The sequence below is a fragment of the Plutella xylostella genome, chromosome 14, assembly GCF_932276165.1.
Source record: "Plutella xylostella chromosome 14, ilPluXylo3.1, whole genome shotgun sequence".
Classification (NCBI taxonomy): Eukaryota; Metazoa; Arthropoda; class Insecta; order Lepidoptera; family Plutellidae; genus Plutella; species Plutella xylostella.
This window is the reverse complement of record NC_063994.1, coordinates 5,820,986-5,841,556: the sequence shown is the minus strand read 5'-3', so window position 1 is coordinate 5,841,556 and position 20,571 is coordinate 5,820,986. Positions and strand designations below refer to the sequence as shown.

Below are 20,571 nucleotides of genomic sequence, written 5' to 3'. Positions count from 1 at the left end.
TCCCTTGTTGGCTTTAGCGGGGTAGCGCGACACACGCGGCGGGTGGGAGGTCAAAAGTGCAACTGGCCGCACGTGGACTCTTGCGCCCGGGGGTCGCGGTGGTGTGCGCGGGCGGCAGGGGTTGCCAATCTAGCGCGCTCATTGGTTGAGCCGGGCTACAGACGCCTCGTGCAAACGGGCGTGCAGGGGAGTAGGATGGGAATATGCAGATTAGGTATGGGAGAAAGGGAAAAGGATACTATTCGAAATCAAACCAAATAGCGCCAAAAATCTAATGCACACGGCCAAACCACTGATCATTCGTTCCAATTAATTATTTCAATGTAATCGCTCGCACTGAGGTTTAATTGCGGTATTTTGAAATTGTTTATTTTACTGGGCGATTCCTTTCGAGCTTTAATTATAATCAAATCATTAACTTCCATGTTTTCTATCGATAATGGCGGCACTGGCACACTAGGGCTTCCTATGTCCTTAAATTGGACAGTTGATTCATTGCATTCCTTATGTCCAGATATAAGGGCTGGGACAATTGACGCTAGCAACAATTGCTCCTCGTTGTTAAGGTCCGCCACCACCAGTCATTCTCGCAAGGCACACTCGATTGTGCTGCCAAAGTTTCACTTGGTTTTCTTCCCCTATCTTAGCTATTAGTCGCTATCAGTATCCGATGGCGGCGGCGTTCTGTGTTTCCTCTTGAGCGTCTAAAAAGGAAATAATAATTTTAAAATTAATCAGGATAAGTAAATTGTTTTAAGAACTAACATAATATGTAGGTACTTATGTTACTAAAATATACCTTTACTGGAGAGCTGACTGGACCAACCGTTTGGAGGAATTTGGCCCCGTAATATTCGACCAAACAGAGTCAATTTATTGCCTGGGCAATAACTTTTTTGCCCTCTGCATTTTTTTCCTCACTCTCTGCCATCTTGATGTAGCTTTCAGAGAGTTTGATGGTGGCTTCAGCCCGTCGTTGATGGCTTTCGGCCAGCTTAACCGTCGCCTTGGCGTTCTGGGCGTCAATTTCTGTGTGCCTTTGTTGGGCCTGCTCCAACAGTGTTTGTTCCTGATCTGATGAATAAAGATTTGTGATTAATAACACTGTTTATTGTTACAGGTATTAATGAACAATAATCGTAGAATAATCATTTTAATATAATGTTATAATTATGTGATTACAGTGAGTAATAAATATTTTTTAAGAAAAAGTCTTGATTTTTTTATATTAGTTTAGATAACACACCATGACGTCCCTCGTTCAGGTTGGGGCGTTGGCGGCGCTGGCGGCTCAGCACTGTTGAGCTCACTAGCGAGCATCTCTGCGAGCACCTCTTGGGAGTCAATGACGGCGACATGTGGCGGTAACGCCGTCGGTTCTGCCCATGATGGCCCGGCCAAAGAGTCTTCAGGGTATCTAAGATTAAAATAATTTTGATATTTCTACTAATTAGGTACCTGCATATCATTATAATTAGACAGGACAGGAAGTATTAAAATAATTTCTAATAATTAGGTACCTACATATCATTATAATTAGACGTATGCGTATATGAAATGTTAAATGGTTTATTACACTTCCTCGATATACTCCATAGAAACTTCATTTTCCACAGCCCCAAGTGATGAATCTGGGGGCACGGCAGTGCCCCCACCAAGTCCAGCAAAAAAGCGGCACGGCCGTACCATCCTTTTCTCAAAGCAATTCAGGCCATTTTCGATTCTATTAACATGAAACAAGAGAGTGATAGATTTAAGAAATAAGTAAGAATAAGAAATTAATATGCATAGAACTTAGGCAGGGTAAATTTGCTATAATATATGTTAATGTGCACTTTCTTTTTAAATACTTACATTTAGGGGATCGTGGCGGACACCAGGCAAAGGCTCCCCAACATCTTTCCCCAGTATAGCGAAAAGACCCTCCTGAAGAGGAGTCAGATCTTTTACATTATATTCACCTCCTCCTGGAACATATAAAAACATAAAAACAGCTTATAACAGGGTATCCACTAGAGGCCTTGCTAGGAGACACTTGCTCAACCTGACGCTCACTCACTCAAGGTAGTCGACGTGGTAAGTGAGAGGGTTGGTTAAACTGCCCACGTAGCGGATCAAGCTGAGGAGATTCGCCTCAAGCTGATCACAATGTGCTTCGAGCCTTCCTCTCAGAGTGAGCAGCCTCAGACTGAAGCATAAAGTTGAGGCTGCTCGACCTGAGTTTGCCTATAGTGAATACCCAACTTAAGTCATTTGAATATTTGTTCAGATTGTGACTAATACAATAACAGTTAGTTATCATTACCTGTTGCTGATAGCTCCTGCTTCTGTTTTTTTAATTTTTTGTAGAACCTTTGATTTATACTCGTTGTAGTACTAAAACGGAAAAAAAACTAAATTAATTTTACAAGTTTTGTAACTTTGTAAGGGTACGTAGATATTTTACATTAAATGAGCCTAGTCATATTTAAATGACAACTTGACAATATAAATTAGGTAGGTACTTACTAATCGCCAGGCATCGGGCTCACGCCTGGGACAGTCTGCCGAAACACTATTTAAAATATTCGCATAGATGTCTGGGTATTTAATGGCCTCGCTGCTATCAGCTTGACTTTCCCTAATAGTTTTTGTAAGATATATTTTGCTTTAGCTATGGATTGGTAATTGTTAGCGGCTTCCGCAACCACTAGCGCCACCAACCTCCGGACATGAGCAACATGATCGAGCATCAGCAGAAGTTACAAGACTAATTTACTTAAGCAGTGATTAAATATAAAGCGAAGTGTCTTATATATTATTGTTAGCATTTATTAGGTATTTTAGTGAATGATTTTCAAGTAGATTCATTATATTTCAACTCTGCATCTTTCTTACTTAAAGTTACTTCCGTTACCACTGTTTCCTTATTTTATCATTTAATTTATGTTTGTTTTTAGTTAATACTTAATTAATACATAGTCACTATGGTGTGTAATTGATATCAATAATTAATATTAAATTAAATTCATAATAGTTAATGTATTAGTAGCAGTTTATACAAACTTAATAAATTATAGAGGTAAGGTAGGGAGAGCTCCCCGCCGCCGCGCCAAGTAAGCGCCATTTTTTTTGTAATGATATAAAAGTAGTCGGGAGCTCATTTCAGGGATCATTCTTTATCGAGCATTTGCTAAGGGGTCACTATGCCCAAATATACGTCGACAATTATACTGTTCGAGTTTTAATCAAACACCCTACTACTGCAGGCGTAAAACCTCAGAAGTGGGATTACGCAAAGCTACCACAAGTGGACTGGAAAAATGTCGGGCCCGTACATAAACGGCCTTGGAAGACGAAGACAACGAAAACGAGGTGCAGAAGTGTCGACTGACGAAGAAGAAAACGAAGATTTTTTTTCTTATGAAGACGGGTATGTTCCCAAAAAGAAACGACGTGTATCACCATCTGATGCAGAACTTGTACCTAAGTTCCGTCCTGATGAAACGAGTAACGTATCTGGATGGCTGCACAAAATTGATCAACTCGGCGACATTTATGGCTGGAGAAGCATCGATCGACAATACATTATGCAGCTGCGCTTGTGTGGGTCAGCACGAGACTGGTATGATGACCTGGAAGATTATAATTTGACTTGGGATCAGTGGAAGACAACCCTTAAAACTGCATTCCCTCGATCTACGGACTTTGTCGACAGGCTAGAGGTTATGCTGGCAAGGAAAAAAAAAGATACGGAGGGTATGACAAAATACTACCACACGAAACTTTCATTGTTGAAAAAATGTAACATCGACGGTGAAGAGGCCATTTCCTGTATAATCCGAGGACTTCCAGCTGAACTGAGAGCCAACGCTAAAGCATACAATTGCGATACACCAGAGCAACTGTACTACGGCTATCTTTCTTCATTGGAAAACTTCAAACGGGTGGAAGCAGCTCGGTCAGAAGTTCACATTGGGGGCGGAAGATCTACATGGAGAAGAGGCACTGCCGGCACTTCGTCCAGTGGAGCTTCGACCCAGCTCCATCAGCCCAAGATTTGCTACGTGTGCCGCCGACCGGGACACGAGGCCAGGGACTGCCGCACGCTGCAACACTGCGAGACCTGCCAGCGAGCCGGACACACCTCGGCTACCTGCTGGTCTGCGGCAGGGCGATCTCAGCAGCAAACCCAAAAGGTTGGTCGTATTTTGGCTATAACTTATGATATTTATCTTGATGTTTATAGGCGTGAAGTATTAATTAATAAGTACCAATTTACTGCGTACATCGATACCGGAAGCAAGCTTAATGTACTCTCGCTTCCGGCTGCAGAGAAATTACAACTTGAAATACAGCCATCTGTAGTTGTTATGAAGGGATTTGGGGGAGGTCGAACGCAGTCAGTTGGTACAGGCAAAGTTACAGTATTGATCGATGATATAGAATTAGTAGGCTGTGTGGAAATAACTTCATGTGAATTGCCAAACATAGACCTTATAATTGGACAAACAATGATAAACCAGAACAATGTTAGTTTGGTTACCACGTCAACGTCGGTAAAATTTATACCTACTCACATTTTAACTAATGCGTTAAAAGATATACAACTGAGTGAATTCGATTGTTTAAATAAGTTTGCAGTTTATTTGACTAGTGACGTTGTGTTGCCTAAGAAATGTAGAACATTTGTACAAGTTTATTTAAAATGTAATGATGAACAGGAACACGTGTTTTTGACAAAACCAGTCTATTTTGAATTAGGTAGTTTGTGCTACTTTATTGCGGAGACGGTAATAAATTCCCATAATTCGTACTTAGAGGTCATTAATCTAGGTAGTGAGGATATAACGTGGACCGCTCACAATTTAATAGCTAGGGCTGAGCTAATGACACAGCAAACCAGTGAATGCGGTATGGAAGTGTTTACCATTAATGAAACTTCAACGAGTGATTCACGTGTATATAATGATAATATATTAACTGAATCGGATATAAATATGGGTTCACTTAATGACTCGGATAAGGAAAAATTATTGCGGTTACTAAACAACTATAGTCATTCGTTTGCGAGGGATACCAAAGATTTAGGCTGCACAAATTTAATTAAAATGCACATCCATACAACAACAAATCAACCTGTATATTGCAAGCCTTATAGATTATCTCACAAAGAAAGTGAAATAGTTAACGAAAAAGTGGAAGACCTTTTAGAAGCAGGTATAATTAGGGAATCCATGTCAGAATATTCTAGTCCTGTAGTGCTTGTAAAGAAAAAAGATGAAGGCTATAGGCTATGCGTAGATTATAGAGCATTGAATGCACGCACCGTTAAGGATCGGTATCCCCTGCCTCATATAGAAGACCAAGTGACACGTTTATCTGGGAAGTGTTTCTTCACAACCCTGGATCTTGCTCAAGGCTATTATCAGGTTCCTATCGATGTAGAGTCAATTAATAAAACTGCATTTGTTACACCATCAGGCCAATACGAATTTTTAAAAATGCCGTTCGGTTTAGCTAATGCTCCAGCGGTATTTTCAAGATTAATCCAGATGACTCTAGGTAGAGTTAGTAGAGATATAGCTCTATATTTAGATGACGTAATGATTCCAACCCATTCGGTAGAGACAGGCCTAGAGCTCCTTGAACAGGTTTTACAGCTTTTAAATGAGGCTAATTTAAAACTCAATCTAAAAAAATGCTCGTTTCTTAAAGATAGTGCCACATACTTAGGACATGAAATAACTGCAGGAACTATACAACCTGGTCAAGCAAAAGTTAATTGTGTTGCTAATTATAAAAAACCTGGCAATGTCCATGAAATTAGACAATTCATAGGTCTAACATCATATTTTAGAAAATTCATTCAGGGATTTGCTCAAATCGCGCGACCTTTAACGGAGCTTACCAGAAAAAATGTAGAGTTTACTTGGGGTGTAGAGCAGGAACAAGCTTTCCAAACTTTAAAGACACGGTTAATGGAAAGACCTGTTTTAGGGATTTATGACAAGGATGCAAAAACTGAGCTTCACACAGATGCGAGCAAACTAGGACTTGGCGGGATACTCATGCAGTATCAGACGGATGGTAGTTTAAAACCTATTGCCTATTTTAGTAGAGTCACTACTAAAGAAGAGAGCTTGTATCACAGTTATGAGTTAGAGACACTTGCGGTTGTAGAGTCCTTGAAAAGATTTCGCATATATATAACTGGAATACAGGTTAAAGTAGTAACAGATTGCGCAGCATTACGTACGACGTTGACAAAGAAGGACCTTATTCCGCGCATAGCTCGATGGTGGTTAACAATCCAAGACTTCGATCTTGAAATAGAGTATAGACCTGGGGAAAGGATGAAGCATGTTGATGCTCTTAGTAGAAATCCCGTGTCAAGTCACATACTAATGATAGATAATTCTGACTGGTTGGTAACTTTACAAATGCAGGACGATAATATACAGCACATTTTAACTCAATTAAAAGAGCCAAACGTTAGTCCTAACATTTCAAATAATTATGTAGCTAAAGACGGCGTTCTTTATCGAAAGACTTTGGCGGGCGAACGGTTCGTGGTCCCAAAGTTAGCCAAATACGGTATTTTACAAAAACTTCATGACCAAATAGGTCATCCCGGCTTTGATAGGTGTGAGCAAGCGATTAAGGCTCAGTTCTGGTTTCCGAAAATGACCAGATTTATCCGTAAATATTTAAACTCTTGCATACAGTGTGCATTCGGAAAAGGTAATCATGGTAGGCTAGAGGGAGAATTATATCCTATTGAGAAAGCAGCTGTGCCTATGCATACTCTACATGCGGACCATTTGGGTCCTTTTGTCAAGACGCGTAAAGGAAATACCTACATTTTAGTAGTTATAGATTCCTTTACAAAATTTGTATTTGCAAAGGTAGCTAAGAATTGCAGTTCTATTGAAACAATAAGACTTCTTAAAGAGATATTCACTGAGTTCGGTAACGCTTCCAGAGTAATAACGGATAGGGGCAAAGCCTTTACTAGCCGATACTTCAAACAGTTTGCCCAGGAAATGCAATTCAAACACGTGCTGAATGCTATAGCTAGCCCTCGTTCGAACGGACAAGTAGAACGGGTTAATAGGACCATTTTAAACGGATTGAATACAATGTCAGAATCTGACTGTACGTGGGACAATAAATTACCTGATGTTGTCTGGGGTATAAACAATACCGTTCATGCAACAACGGGAGTATCACCATTCAGTCTAATGTTTGGTCACTCTAACAGCCGTTTCCCGGCTATTCCAACTGGTGAGCCTCAAAACTCTGAGACCCAACAACAACAATTACAAGTTAGACGAGATAATGCTAAATTAAGGATTGATAGGAATATGACTGTCATGAAATCGCGTTTTGACAGTAAACGTAAGCGCGTTAAAAAATATAATGTAGGGCAGCTTGTCTTATGGAAAGGTGGAATAGCTAGGGACGCGAAGGCAAAGATTACTCGCAAACTCGATGGTCTATACACTGGTCCATACAGAGTGTGTAAAGCTGATCACTCGCTAGATCGATACACAATATGTAGCATTAAAGGTCTGAAAGGTTACAAAAAGTTCAGCGCTGTAGTGCGAGGAGAAGTGCTACGACCATACAAAACTGTTATGTCTGAAGAAGAATCTTCAGGCAGTGATCAAGAGGTCGACCGCGACGACCTGATAGATTTATTAGAAAGCTAAAAACATAAGAAGCTGGTGGATGTAGCAAATGCGTGTTCTATTTATCAATGAATAAGTAATCGTAATGTATTTAGCAGGCATTAGCATTCCATTTAATCAATAAGTAACAATGAATAATATGTTGTATATATTTTTGTATGGTACAATAAAATTTTAGGATATGTAAATTAACTTAAGATGTGATATTTGTATATTATTGTATATACCTATACCAACTACTAACAATCTTGCGTAGGTTTCAGTAGTTACACCAGTATAATACTAATTTTATGTAAGATAAATAAAATTAATGAGTAACCGTGTGTGTGCGTGTGTATGAGATAGAAAGAATAAACATAATTATTGTACTTAGTGATTAAATAAATAATCATGATAATATACAATATATGTTTTTGGCTACTTTTAACAGCTACACTAAAAGTTCTAAGGTCCTTACCTATTTTTACAACACAATAATGTATGATTGGACGGCTGTGTGATCAAGTCCTTATTACATTTATCAAACAGATATATTTGATGAAGATCTTTTAAATTACATTATCAAAGAACTGTGTGGTTGGATGGCTGTGTGATCAAGTCCATATTATATTATCAAACAGATACCTACTTATTTATTTACTGTGTGATTCGACGGATATTTTATATTTTATCAGAGATACTTACTTACTGTGTGATTAAACCGCTGTGTGATGAAACCTTATTACATTATCAAACAGATACTTACATCCAATTTACTGTGTGATTCGACCGCTATGTGAGTCTTTTATTACATCATCTAGCACATTCCCACTTACTGTGTGACCTGTGTGATCAATCTCCTTCAGACTAAATGTTTATGAAAGCAAATATACTGTGTTGAACATTTTTTTCTTCAGGAATCTGGACTCTTTGGGCGAGCCAAGCCTACAACGGATGGGGGCCGTGGGACACGGCCCGTGCAGGATGGCCGAGTGTTAGCGGCTTCCGCAACCACTAGCGCCACCAACCTCCGGACATGAGCAACATGATCGAGCATCAGCAGAAGTTACAAGACTAATTTACTTAAGCAGTGATTAAATATAAAGCGAAGTGTCTTATATATTATTGTTAGCATTTATTAGGTATTTTAGTGAATGATTTTCAAGTAGATTCATTATATTTCAACTCTGCATCTTTCTTACTTAAAGTTACTTCCGTTACCACTGTTTCCTTATTTTATCATTTAATTTATGTTTGTTTTTAGTTAATACTTAATTAATACATAGTCACTATGGTGTGTAATTGATATCAATAATTAATATTAAATTAAATTCATAATAGTTAATGTATTAGTAGCAGTTTATACAAACTTAATAAATTATAGAGGTAAGGTAGGGAGAGCTCCCCGCCGCCGCGCCAAGTAAGCGCCATTTTTTTTGTAATGATATAAAAGTAGTCGGGAGCTCATTTCAGGGATCATTCTTTATCGAGCATTTGCTAAGGGGTCACTATGCCCAAATATACGTCGACAATTATACTGTTCGAGTTTTAATCAAACACCCTACTACTGCAGGCGTAAAATAATACTTATCTTCAAAGGATTCCCTTACAGCTTGTTGCTTATCCATGTTAGTGCAGAGAGTCTCAATACTTGTCTGCACTGAATCATATTCAGTAAACTCATTCGTCAGTCTGCCGGTTCGAAGTTCTAAATCTATAATTTGCTCGACGTAAGGTCTTTTTTTAAAGTGGACAGGAATTTGATATAGAGTGTTAATTTTCCCCTTATGGTGCCACGCCTTTTGATAAGTTCTTTGAGCCTATCAGATTCTAAGGTCTGTCCGGATGGTATGTCTGTGGATATAGTCGGTTGTGACATTTTTATGGGGATTTTAGATAAGAAAGTTTTGCCAACTTAAGTGATCGGTAGATACTTAGCTTTAAATCGTCTCTGGCGGGGTGCTCCCGGCTCTGTAGGGTGCTCTCTTCCGGTTTCCGGTCCACGCCGCCGCGTGGTCAGCTCCTTTTCGGTTCACGTCGCGCTGCCTTGTTAAGGATGCTTGTAGCTGTCGCCTTGCGGGGTCTGCTTGCGCCATGACGCCACGTGAACGCTGATGGTTCTGAAGATAGGCCTTGAATGGGGCCCACAATGGACGCTGCCGCGTGGTCCCGTATCACCGCCCGTCCGAAATCTTCTTATTTCCCGAGGGGGCTAGCTGAATTTCACTTTGCTTCTTAATTTATTTTTCGGGGTCACCATGAATAAGTGTAGGATCCCCATAAATTAAGAGCTTGATGGTAGAAATTATTAATTATATTATTGAACGTTGTTGATGCAATGGCCGTCCGGTGAGAGAGAGAGACGGAAATCTGTCATTACAAATGTCTTACGTTTTTGTGTTGGTAAAACAGAATTGTCGATAACTAACGCCATCTAGTGCAATAATCTGGAACAGCTAACTATGTATATATGCAAGTGGAATTGATTGATTTGATTCGAGTTCAGACGACTGCCGCTAGATGGTGTTTTACATAATATGTTTGTTAACAGTAAGGATCTTAAATTATCAAAGATCTCATAATTACAGAAGTTTTCCTAAAAGGTAAGCTATAAACATAGTGAAATGTTTACATGTTGGATTCGTTTTTGGATTTTGTGTTCATTGTAAGGAAAATTTGGTGCACGTCGTCGTGACGATTAATCCAATAAATAAAGTGAGAAAGTCCAACCGTATTTCTAAATATTCTGCTTATTCGTGTAGGTATAGTTATTTACGAAACATTTTATGATTTCAGATGCAAGACATAACCTAAAAACATATACAACCATAACTTGGTTAATAGTGGATTTGACAATGACTCAAAGACTATTTATGTACCTGTATCAAGAAGTATAAAAGAATCCAGTCCCAGTCGCACTCCCGTTGGGATTATTTAAGTTACTTAAACAGAATGTTAGTATTTATATACTTACTATGTAACAGAGTGAACAAAACTTACAAATTATTCAGTGTTTAAGTAGGTACTCCTTAGCTCTAGTGTAGAAAAGATAAGCCAGCCAGATAAATTGTCTATCGCTGACTGCCCAAAGTATGTCATGGTTCCTACCTACCTACATAATTGGTTTTAGTTAGTGCGCTGTGATAGTAAAATATATTATAACTAATTCAATTAAGTTAATGTTATTCATAATATGTACTTATCACAATGTTATTGTTTCAGAACTACCATTTAAATGGACATGAATAGCAAACCCACAGGCATTATGAAATCTTAATTATCTACCCGAAGTGTTTCTCCAAGGGCGGTCAGTTTGTCACTGAAATTAAATCAAGATAATTATATTTCATACATAACAACTTTGATATAATAATAAACTATTTAATAAAATATAAAAATTACACCCCTAAAACATCTAAAATATTTCTATTGACCTGAAGCAATGTAAAGAGTAGTTCGTTAGTTTTTTCCTGCACTTTGATTCTTTCAGACTCTAATTATTAGCCAGTCGCTGCATTTCCTCTCTCTTTAATTCTATTTATAAACAATGTGTCTATATTATACACAAATAGTTTCCTCGCATCCGGTGACAGTTCACGCAGTTTTTTGCTAGTAATTTTCCATAAAGTTCGCAGTCATTGTCTTCTTTTGGTGGTGGTGGTGGTGGATATTCCTTCTGTCTATGCTTAAAATATTGGTCAACTCTACACCAAAACCAGTGCGCCGTCTTCCAGCTTCCGACACAGCGGAACGGCAAATGTCGTCTATATTCGGACAGTTGACCAATATTTCGTCGCATACGCAAGAAATTTACCGTCGGCAAGGTTTCGTGACCTAAGAATTCCGTTCAACGAATCCGACACGTTCAACGAATGCACGTACGCAAGTTTTGTCATTATATTTAAGCTTGCATAATTGACCTGCACTACCTCGTTCACAGGTCACCGAAGAGACGCAAAGAACGCTTGTACTGGGAACAGAAGGTTCCGCAGTGGGTATTGACAGAGGGTCAATACTCATATTTTCCAATGAAATTATTTTTTCCATATAGGATTTATATGTATATGGATACGGTTTCCTCATAAGCGACCCTATCTAAATCAACCGTTTGCATCCTATTTAAACGGTGATGCAAATGGTGTAATAACATGTTCCGTGTCCGCTGCACAAGTGCTTTGTCTGGTTTAACACACTCAAAATTGGCCTGTATCTTAGATAAAACCTCGAACACACCCTGTAAGTCTTTTTTAGAATCCAAACCGGACTCGAGGATATCCTCAGAGGGAAAGTTTATAGCCAGCTCCACTATTTGCTCGCAATTCCGCAACACTGGACGCTGTAACTGTACCTCTGATGGATACCTCGTATTCCAGTTCAGATTTTTGAAGGGACAAAAATTTAATAGGGGAACATGACGGAAAAATGTTTTTATTACAATGGGGTAAAGCTACAAGAGTTATTATTTAAAAAACTTGGGTAAAATGTGAACAAGAGTAGAAGAAAAAAAAATTACTCCGTTCAGTTACAAAAAAAATTAAGGGTCGGTTCATATCTGACGGATGATGCGTCGAGCGTAACATCGGTCGCGTCTATTCGGTCAAATGGGTCATTTCATATCAAACGGAAAATGCGTCGAGCGTAGTCCACCAGTCACCAGTCAGTCAGTTTCTACGTTTATTCAGAGCGGTTGTGTTGTGTCATATAACAACAAACGACGAGGTGGCGAGAGTCTTTGAAGAGTTTTTTTACGAACGTTCCTTTAGTGACTACTTGCAACCTAGATTCTTCAGCTACATTAGCTGAAGCCCTGACGAAGGAGAACGCACCTTCAACAGATAAGGAATTTAAATTCAGATATATTAATACATTAACTATTATAAAAACATTTAAGTCATTAAATATGAAGAAAACTGAAGACTTGTGGGGAATATCAGTTAAATTTGTTCTTTCTATTATTAATAAAATCGCCCCAATTTTGGCTAACATTTTTAATAAATGTATCGCTGAAGGTGTGTTCCCAGATCTTATGAAATTGAGTAAAATTATACCTCTGTTCAAAAGTGGGGATATGGAGGACCCTGCAAATTTCAGGCCTGTCTCGGTTCTTCCAGTTTTGAGTAAAATATTTGAGAGGGTCATACTCAATCAGATGCTTTTGCATTTCAATGAAGCTCGATTGTTTCATAGCCAGCAGTATGGTTTTACAAAAGGCAAATCAACAACCGATGCCGGTACTGCGTTAATTAAGCACATATTTGACGCCTGGGAAGACCATCACGATGCTATTGGAGACTTCTGTGATCTGTCGAAGGCGTTTGATTGTGTAAACCATCAGACTTTAATTTCGAAACTGAGATACTATGGAATAGGAGGAAAGGCTTTAGAAAATGTTGTCGGATTTGCGACCCACGACGACCAATAGCATGGTTGGGTAGCATAACTCACTTTTCAGCTACTTGAAAGAAAACATACCGGATATTACTTGCGTAAAATCGAAGACCTCTTGAGACTTATAGGAGCACACTTCAGTCGAAGCTCCAAAAGAGTAATCCGTCTTCAAGAGTGTCAGAAGTTTTACGAAGTGGAAATCCATAAAATATCCCAGCTAACACCCGATGGCTTTTTCTGAAAGCCTGTGTTGATCGCACGCTAGGGTAGTACGTGGTCCTTACCGAATATTTCCGACTGGAGGAGATGTTCGAAGATGGCGCAAGCGCTAACGTGCGTATTATGAAGGCCTGGAAAATAAACTGACAAAAGTGTACCTCGAATTTTTTTCATTATAGTTACTAACCGACTTCAACAAATTATTTCAAACCGACAAACTACTTCTACACTGCTTAAAGCCCTAAATAGAAAAGTTAATCCGGCAATGCATCTAATTACACGGATTTAAACTGGGCCTTCATAGGCCTGGGCTGGCCTGGGCTTTTAGGGCCAACCTTTGTTAGACCAGGAGATTCAGGACGATAGGTAGGTATTAAGTAAATACAATATAATAATAATAATATGTGGGGACATCTCACACACGGCCATCCGACCCCAAGCTAGGCAGAGCCTGTGTTATGGGTATCGGACAGCTGATATATCTACACAAATACATAGATAGATATATATTGAATATAAATATCAACACCCAAGACCCGAGTACAAATATCTGTCTTTAAACAAATATCTGTCCCAGCCGGGAATCGAACCCGGGACCTTCGGCATAGCAGTCAGGGCCACTAACCACTACGCCATTCGGCCGTCGTACACAATATACAATAATTGTTAGTAGGAATAGGTAATTATTTAAATTTCCAGTTGTTGCTGTTAAGTAGTAATTTCGGCGGATCGTATATTATTGAATTTTTGATGCTTTGTTTGGTCATCATGAGAACTGATATGGTATCTATGTTTAATCTTTTACGATTATCTGCCGATTATCAACCACTATTTGTAAATCAACCTTCCGCACTCTATTAGCAACAAAAAGCCTTTTCATATAATGGTCAAAGTCTTCTCTATATAAATTTTTAAAATTGCTTGCCTCTTTTGTAAAGATATTTTTAGAGAACATTTTTTTTGTACGATAGGAAACATGGAGATTTTATGGTTTTGGCTGGTACTTCTTTATTATTTTTGGAAATATAAATATAGTTTTTCCTGCACATCTGCGCTGATTACACTTCCATTCAGTTTCATTTATCTTTCGTTTCCGAGACTTTTTAAGTGTAACAGGTTGTAAATGTCCCCCTCCTAAGAAAACGGCTAATCGCCTAAAAATACTTAATAATACCTAAGCTAACTAATTGCTACGTATTTTTCCGCCCTTACAAACCTTAAACTGAAGTGAACGTAACGCTAAATGTGTTTTGAATTATTCGTTTGGCCAATACGTGATCGTCTAGTCTACCGGTTAGGACTCTACATTGCCGTAGCAACTCAAGTTGTTTCAGGAGTTTGAGAGAATCCCTAGCCTAGCTCATAATACCTAGCCTATCTATTTGTTAAGACAACAGAACAAAATTCAACCAATAATTATTTCTTAATATTACTATGATTTAGATAGACAAAATTTATTAAAATAAATATAAAATTATGTACTAAAAATGGTTTGTAATTAAAATAAATGTTATATAGGAATGTGTTTGTAAAATTATGTATTAAAAAGGGTTTGTAGATTGAAAAGAAGGTATGTATGTAACACTATGTATTAAAAGTGTTTGTAGATTGAAAAGAAGGTATGTATGTATATGTATATTAAATTATGTATAAAACGTTTGGTAGTTTGAAAGGAAGGTGAGCCCCACCTCGCACACTCTATGAAGTTCGACCAGATCTATCCGCCAGACCCAATTACCTTCTCTAGCCCACTGGCTCCCTACAAACTGGTCTTGTTAGTCGTTAGTCAATCTTTAGACATAGATCTATCGATTGGGATTCAGATGAAGCTAATGATATATATGTCGCAGGCATCTGGTTTAATCTCCTGTTCGATTGAACCGCTAGCCCGTTCATTGGATGACGCTACTCAGTTGAATGACTAAAGAACAACTCGTCAAGTGGTTGACTGTAACGTCCAACGTCTTGACTGAACGTTATTCAGCGAAGTCGTTAAATGGGATATAGTGTAGCAACTTTATAATGTCTGGTTAGGATGAACATGACCAGACAAGAGTCAACAAAAAGACTATGTTACAAAGCTCTCATCTCAAAAATTAACTAAACAATAACAATAAACGTACCTTGATATTGTTGTTCATAATTTTCCAGTTTCAGCACATTTTTTTCTTTGAAACTATCCGCCGGCGGTGTAATAATAGGTAAATCCATGTTGTCATACTATTTTAACATAAATAACGCACTTTAAAGCTAATTTATTTGCAAAAAATAACAATACAAGTGCTTTTTGTGTCAGCTGTTCGCTGTTAGACGCCATATTTGTTTTATTCACCACCTGACTGATTTTAAGTCCGCTAACTAGTTGGACGTTTTGTGACGCTTGTACAATCAACGTTCGGCCTAGTCATACAACTGAATAGCGTCATCCAATGAACGGGCTAGCGGTTCAATCAAACAGGAGATTAAACCAGATGCCTGCGACATATATATCAAGTCACGATCGTGCCTTCGTATCGCTCGCACGCATTCTCAGTGCATCACCGTGTATACTTCGAAATATTTTGTTGTTTGAGTCAGAGGTTGTCAACATTTTTGACTACAAGCTACTGCGCGAATATGCCTAAGACGAGTGTACCTGCGAATTGTGCTTCCTGTGCTGACAATGTCGGCCATGGTCCGGAGTGTTCCAGCTGTAAGTCGAGATACCATTTATCCTGCGCTGGTATCAGTGAGCGAGGATATGACCGACTTGGTACAGGGAAAGCGACTTGGATCTGTTCGACGTGCCGGGACAAACAGGCGAAACCATCTGCGGATCTCGATGCAACTTGGACTTCTACGTCTGAATCGAAGTCTGGCGGAAAGACAGGTCAGGGTGCCGCAAAACAAGATCTTCTGGTGCAGATGGCTCAACAGATGGATACAATCCTCCAGAAACTTAATTCTATAACTTCCATTGAGGCGGATATAAAACAGATGAGAAATTATATAACTGTCCTTAACGGTAACCTCAATAAGAGCATTGAAGAGTTATCCCATAGGGTTTCTGAAGTGGAGAACCGCGTCACGGAGGTGGAGCAACTACGCTGCGAGGTTAATGACCTAAAGAAGACTGTTGCCGACCTGACCGACGATAACAGCAGAAATGAGCAGTGGGTGAGAAAGTGAACATCCAAATCAATGGTGTGCCTCAGAAGAATGGCGAAAATCTTATTGCCATAATAACCAGATTGGCAGACCATTGCCACTTTCCTCTAAAAGCTGATACGGACATAGATTTCATAACCCGCGTTGCAACTAAAAATGATAACGATAAGCGCCCGAAACCAATAATAGTGAAGTTTCAAGCAAGATATAAGAAAGATGACTTTCTGGCTGCTATCCGGAAAGTGAAGGGTATCAAAGGTTCTGATATTGGCTTTGTGGGGGTTGAGAATAGGATTTACGCGAACGACCATCTATCAGCAAAAAATAGGTACCTTCTCCAGCAAGCTAAAGCAAACTGTAAAGACAAAAACTATGCATTCTGCTGGGTACGCAACTGCACGGTAATGGTTCGGCGCAATGAAAAATCTCCTATCATTCACGTAACGTCAACGGAAGCTTTAGAAAAAATCACATAAGTGATAAGAAAGAAAGAAAGAAAAACTTTATTTGGCTTAGACAGCAATATTAATTTACAAAGAAAGATAACTATAATTTTGTATTTACGCTACCATCCGCTTTCGCACTTTGTAAATGTAACTTATACAAAAGGTTGCTTACCCCTGCCTCGCTATTGCCCGCACACTTTAAGAGTAAAGTTGGTACTTCTCATGCCACCAACAGACTCAATGAAATATTAATTTTCGTCAGCAAATCCGTTATTGAGACTGTAACTAACAGAATCATGAGAAACCAGGTCTAAACATATTTTATATAATATTTTGTTATCATTGATATATAGTATTGAATTGAAATATGTGTTTTTTTTTTAAGAAAGCCACCACCTTTCCCCAACAAGTATATGTACAAATATGTTAGTCTTAATGATGAATTTATGAAAAATTTTATTTGTTAAACTATTGTTTGGACTTATTCAATTTGTCCATTTACTTGTGCTTTCACCCTACACCATCATTTTCTCTTTTTAATCATACATTATACTAATTAATACTAAGTATACTATCTTCCCTATGTAGGTATCTTATTTAAAAATGTTACAATTTTTTCTATTATAAGAAGATCACCACCTTTCCCCAACAAGTAAATGTACCAATTGTGTCAGTTTAGAATGGCAAAATCCACATCACTTAGAATATTAGACTGTTAAATATATTTTTTAAATTATTATTATATAGGTCAATCTATCAACTTGTTCAATTCGTACGTATACTTGTGCCTTCTTCCCGACACCATCATTTTTTTTATATTTTTTTATTTTCACAACATTACTTAAACATAGTTTTCCTTTATAGACTAATTTTATTAACTTTTCTAAGCTTTTATCTTAATCGTCTCTAAATCATAACATTACTAACTTAAACATAGTTTCTTTAATATACTAATTTTCTTAACTCTTTCTAAAAACTTTTTTTTTATCGACTTTTAATTATAATTAGACATCTATCATTTATAATATCTAGATAAGTGAATCGTATTAAAATTTCCCCTTAGAGAATTTGTAATAGGATCCATTAGTGTGTACACATTAGGAAACGGCACCGCTGCAACAACATAATGGCCCTTCATATAATAATTCAAATTTCTTTGTCACTTTCAGATTAGCATCCTACTTGTTTAATTTGCGAATTTTTACTAAATCCCCTATCTGAAATTCCATCAATTTATGAGATTTATTAAATTGAATGTTACGTTTCTGGCTGGCTTCCTTTAAATTATTTCTAACCTTTTCTCTTATTTCATCTATATTTAAATTTCTTTGTATATTTGGGTTACATGTATCAATTGTAAGTTCGTTTTTACCAAACACAACCTCATTGGGTGTGAATCCCGTACTTTCATGATAAGTATTATTATATAATTTTTCAATTCTTGGAAGAATAGACGCCCAACCTCTATGGTTATTATTGCAATAGGTCCCGAATAACCTTTCTAACTCCTTGTTTCGGTGGTATTTGGTCGAGGATTACGAACCGTTGTGTATTATTGTTTTAAGTCCTAATGCTTTCACACCTGTTCTCCAAGCATTACTTATAAATTGGCTCCCGTTATCAGTCATTACAGCTTTCGACTTCAGTATTGATACAAATTTCTTGAACTTACTTAACACAGCTTTTGCAGTAGCTTTCTTAAGATCAAATAGCTTTACAAATTTACTGAAAGAATCCTGTACTACCAAAATATACTGTGCTCCAAACTTTCCTTTCGGTAACGGTCCACATAAGTCAGTCTTGACGAGGTCACCAACCTCTATTGTTATAATGGATTGGCATTCTCCTACAAACTTTATATTGTTGCTCTTTGACATTTGGCAAATGTGACATTTTCTTAAAATATTTTTTATATCCCTTGACATACCTATCCAATAGAACCGGTCCCTGACATACCTGAGGATTTTCTGCAAACCCTGATGGCCCATTTCAAGGTGTACTTGACTAACTACTTCTTCAATGAGTTCCTTTGGTAGGACTATGACATCATGAGTTTTTCCCTTTTCCGTATAATATAGTATGTTATCTTGGATTTTACAATATTGACTTACTCTACTGTATTTAGTAGCATTCAGAACCGTATTAGTGTTATTGAGACTAATCATAATAAGCTTATAAGCTTGATCTCTGCTTTGAAATTGTTGTATATTATTTAGTTTAGCTAATAATAATTTATTTTTCCCTCCCTCCATGTAATTTATTTCTGGACAGAGAACTTTATCCTCTTGCAGGAATCCTGTGTCGGGTGGAAACCGGGAGAATATATCAACAGCCTCATTCTCACTTCCTTTCACATGTTCTACTGTATAATCAAACTGCTCTAAATATAAATTCCATCTAATTATTCTGCTATTGTACAATTTCCAAGATTTAATAAACGTGAGTGCTTTATGATCTGTCCTAATTGTAAACTTCACGCCACGTAAATATGTCTCAAATTTTCGCAAACAGTAAATCACAGCCCAAAATTCGCCATACTGTGCTGTTTTAATGTACTAATTTTATAAAGAAAATTGTTGCGAGAACGTAAACATACATGTAGCGCCCCAATATTTGAAATTATTCTGGCTATCAAAAAACCCGCATGCGAAAAACATACTTACCTGACTTTTGTTATATTGTAATAAAATGTATAAATATTTGTTTATACAGGATGTTGCAAAAAGGGTATACTAAGCTGAAACCTACATGTGCAGCATGGTATATCTAAGCCCGAAAATGAAATCAGAATTTCAAAAAAACATTCTCCATGGTAAAAAGTCACGTGACTAACAAAGTTTCTGTAGGTTTCGGCTTAGTTACCCTTTTTGCAACACCCTGTATAAGTCCTGGCTGTCCACGTCACAGGCCTAGCCCAGTGTGGTAGCCCTTGTTATATCACCACCTTTTAATTTTTACCAAAGACTGCAACCTATATATAATTCTTATGCTAACGCTACAAAAGGACGAGAGCGGGGCATCGCGCGGGGAAGAGGGAGTGGGGTAGATTTTTGGGCCAGGTGTCTAGAAACTTTGCGCGGGTTGTATGAGGCTGGCTCCGAGCTGAAGTCAACATAAGTTGACAACGAACTGAAGTCCATAGACTAAGTCTTAATCATGAATACCAACATTATAAAAAACATACTGTCATACTAGAGGGAGCGGTGGTAGCTCAGTCGGGTAAGCGTCCGCTTCTCACGCAAGAGATGCGGGTTCAAATCCCGGCGCTGACATGTACCAATGAGTTCTTTTAACTTAAGTACAATGTATACCATCGCTCTTACGGTGAAGGAAAACATCGTGAGGAAACCTGCATATCTAGATTTAGCACATCTAGATATGTGAATCCACCAACCCGCAGTGGACCAGCGTGGTGGGAAATGGTCCAAGCTTAGGAAGGCAGTTTAGACCTTGGGGATGTGCACAAAGGTTCCACTCGAGAGAGCCAGGTGCAGGTACTAACACCCCCACAGAGAATAGAATAGAATAGAATAGACTAGAGCTGTTCCCTAAGCATCGATAGGGTAGTTTTATCGATATCGAAATTTCATAAAATTCTTCGAAATAGAGGTTTACCTACAACGTCTTTTTTTATTAAACTTTGGCATTCTTACTTTGCTTCTTGGTAACTTCCAGCTAGATAATATCTATCTATATAGTAAGTATAGTAGATAATAATA

At 38.1% G+C, this 20,571-nt stretch overlaps 1 protein-coding gene across 2 annotated transcripts; it reads left to right on the top strand.

Annotated features, from left to right (window-relative positions):
• The first annotated feature begins 2,665 nt into the window (after positions 1–2,665).
• On the top strand, positions 2,666–9,189 carry LOC119694661. 2 transcript variants are annotated; one of them, XM_048625239.1, is made up of 2 exons: positions 2,666–4,178; positions 8,570–9,189. In XM_048625239.1, exons 1-2 carry the CDS (start codon positions 3,303–3,305, stop codon positions 8,690–8,692), a joined length of 999 nt encoding a protein of 332 aa, XP_048481196.1. In that variant the 5' UTR covers positions 2,666–3,302; the 3' UTR covers positions 8,693–9,189. The 2 variants fall into 2 exon arrangements, 1 of the variants encoding a protein (XP_048481196.1); XR_007266970.1 differs by lacking the exon at positions 2,666–4,178 and adding an exon at positions 4,216–8,448.
• The last annotated feature ends 11,382 nt before the right edge of the window (positions 9,190–20,571 follow it).

Coding starts and splice junctions, on each gene's coding strand:
- LOC119694661 (XM_048625239.1), top strand. CDS start 3,303: ATGTCGGGCCCGTACATAAACGGCCTTGGAAGACGAAGACAACGAAAA. Junction 4,179..8,569: donor CTCAGCAGCAAACCCAAAAG/GTTGGTCGTATT, acceptor TTTTTTCTTCAG/GAATCTGGACTCTTTGGGCG.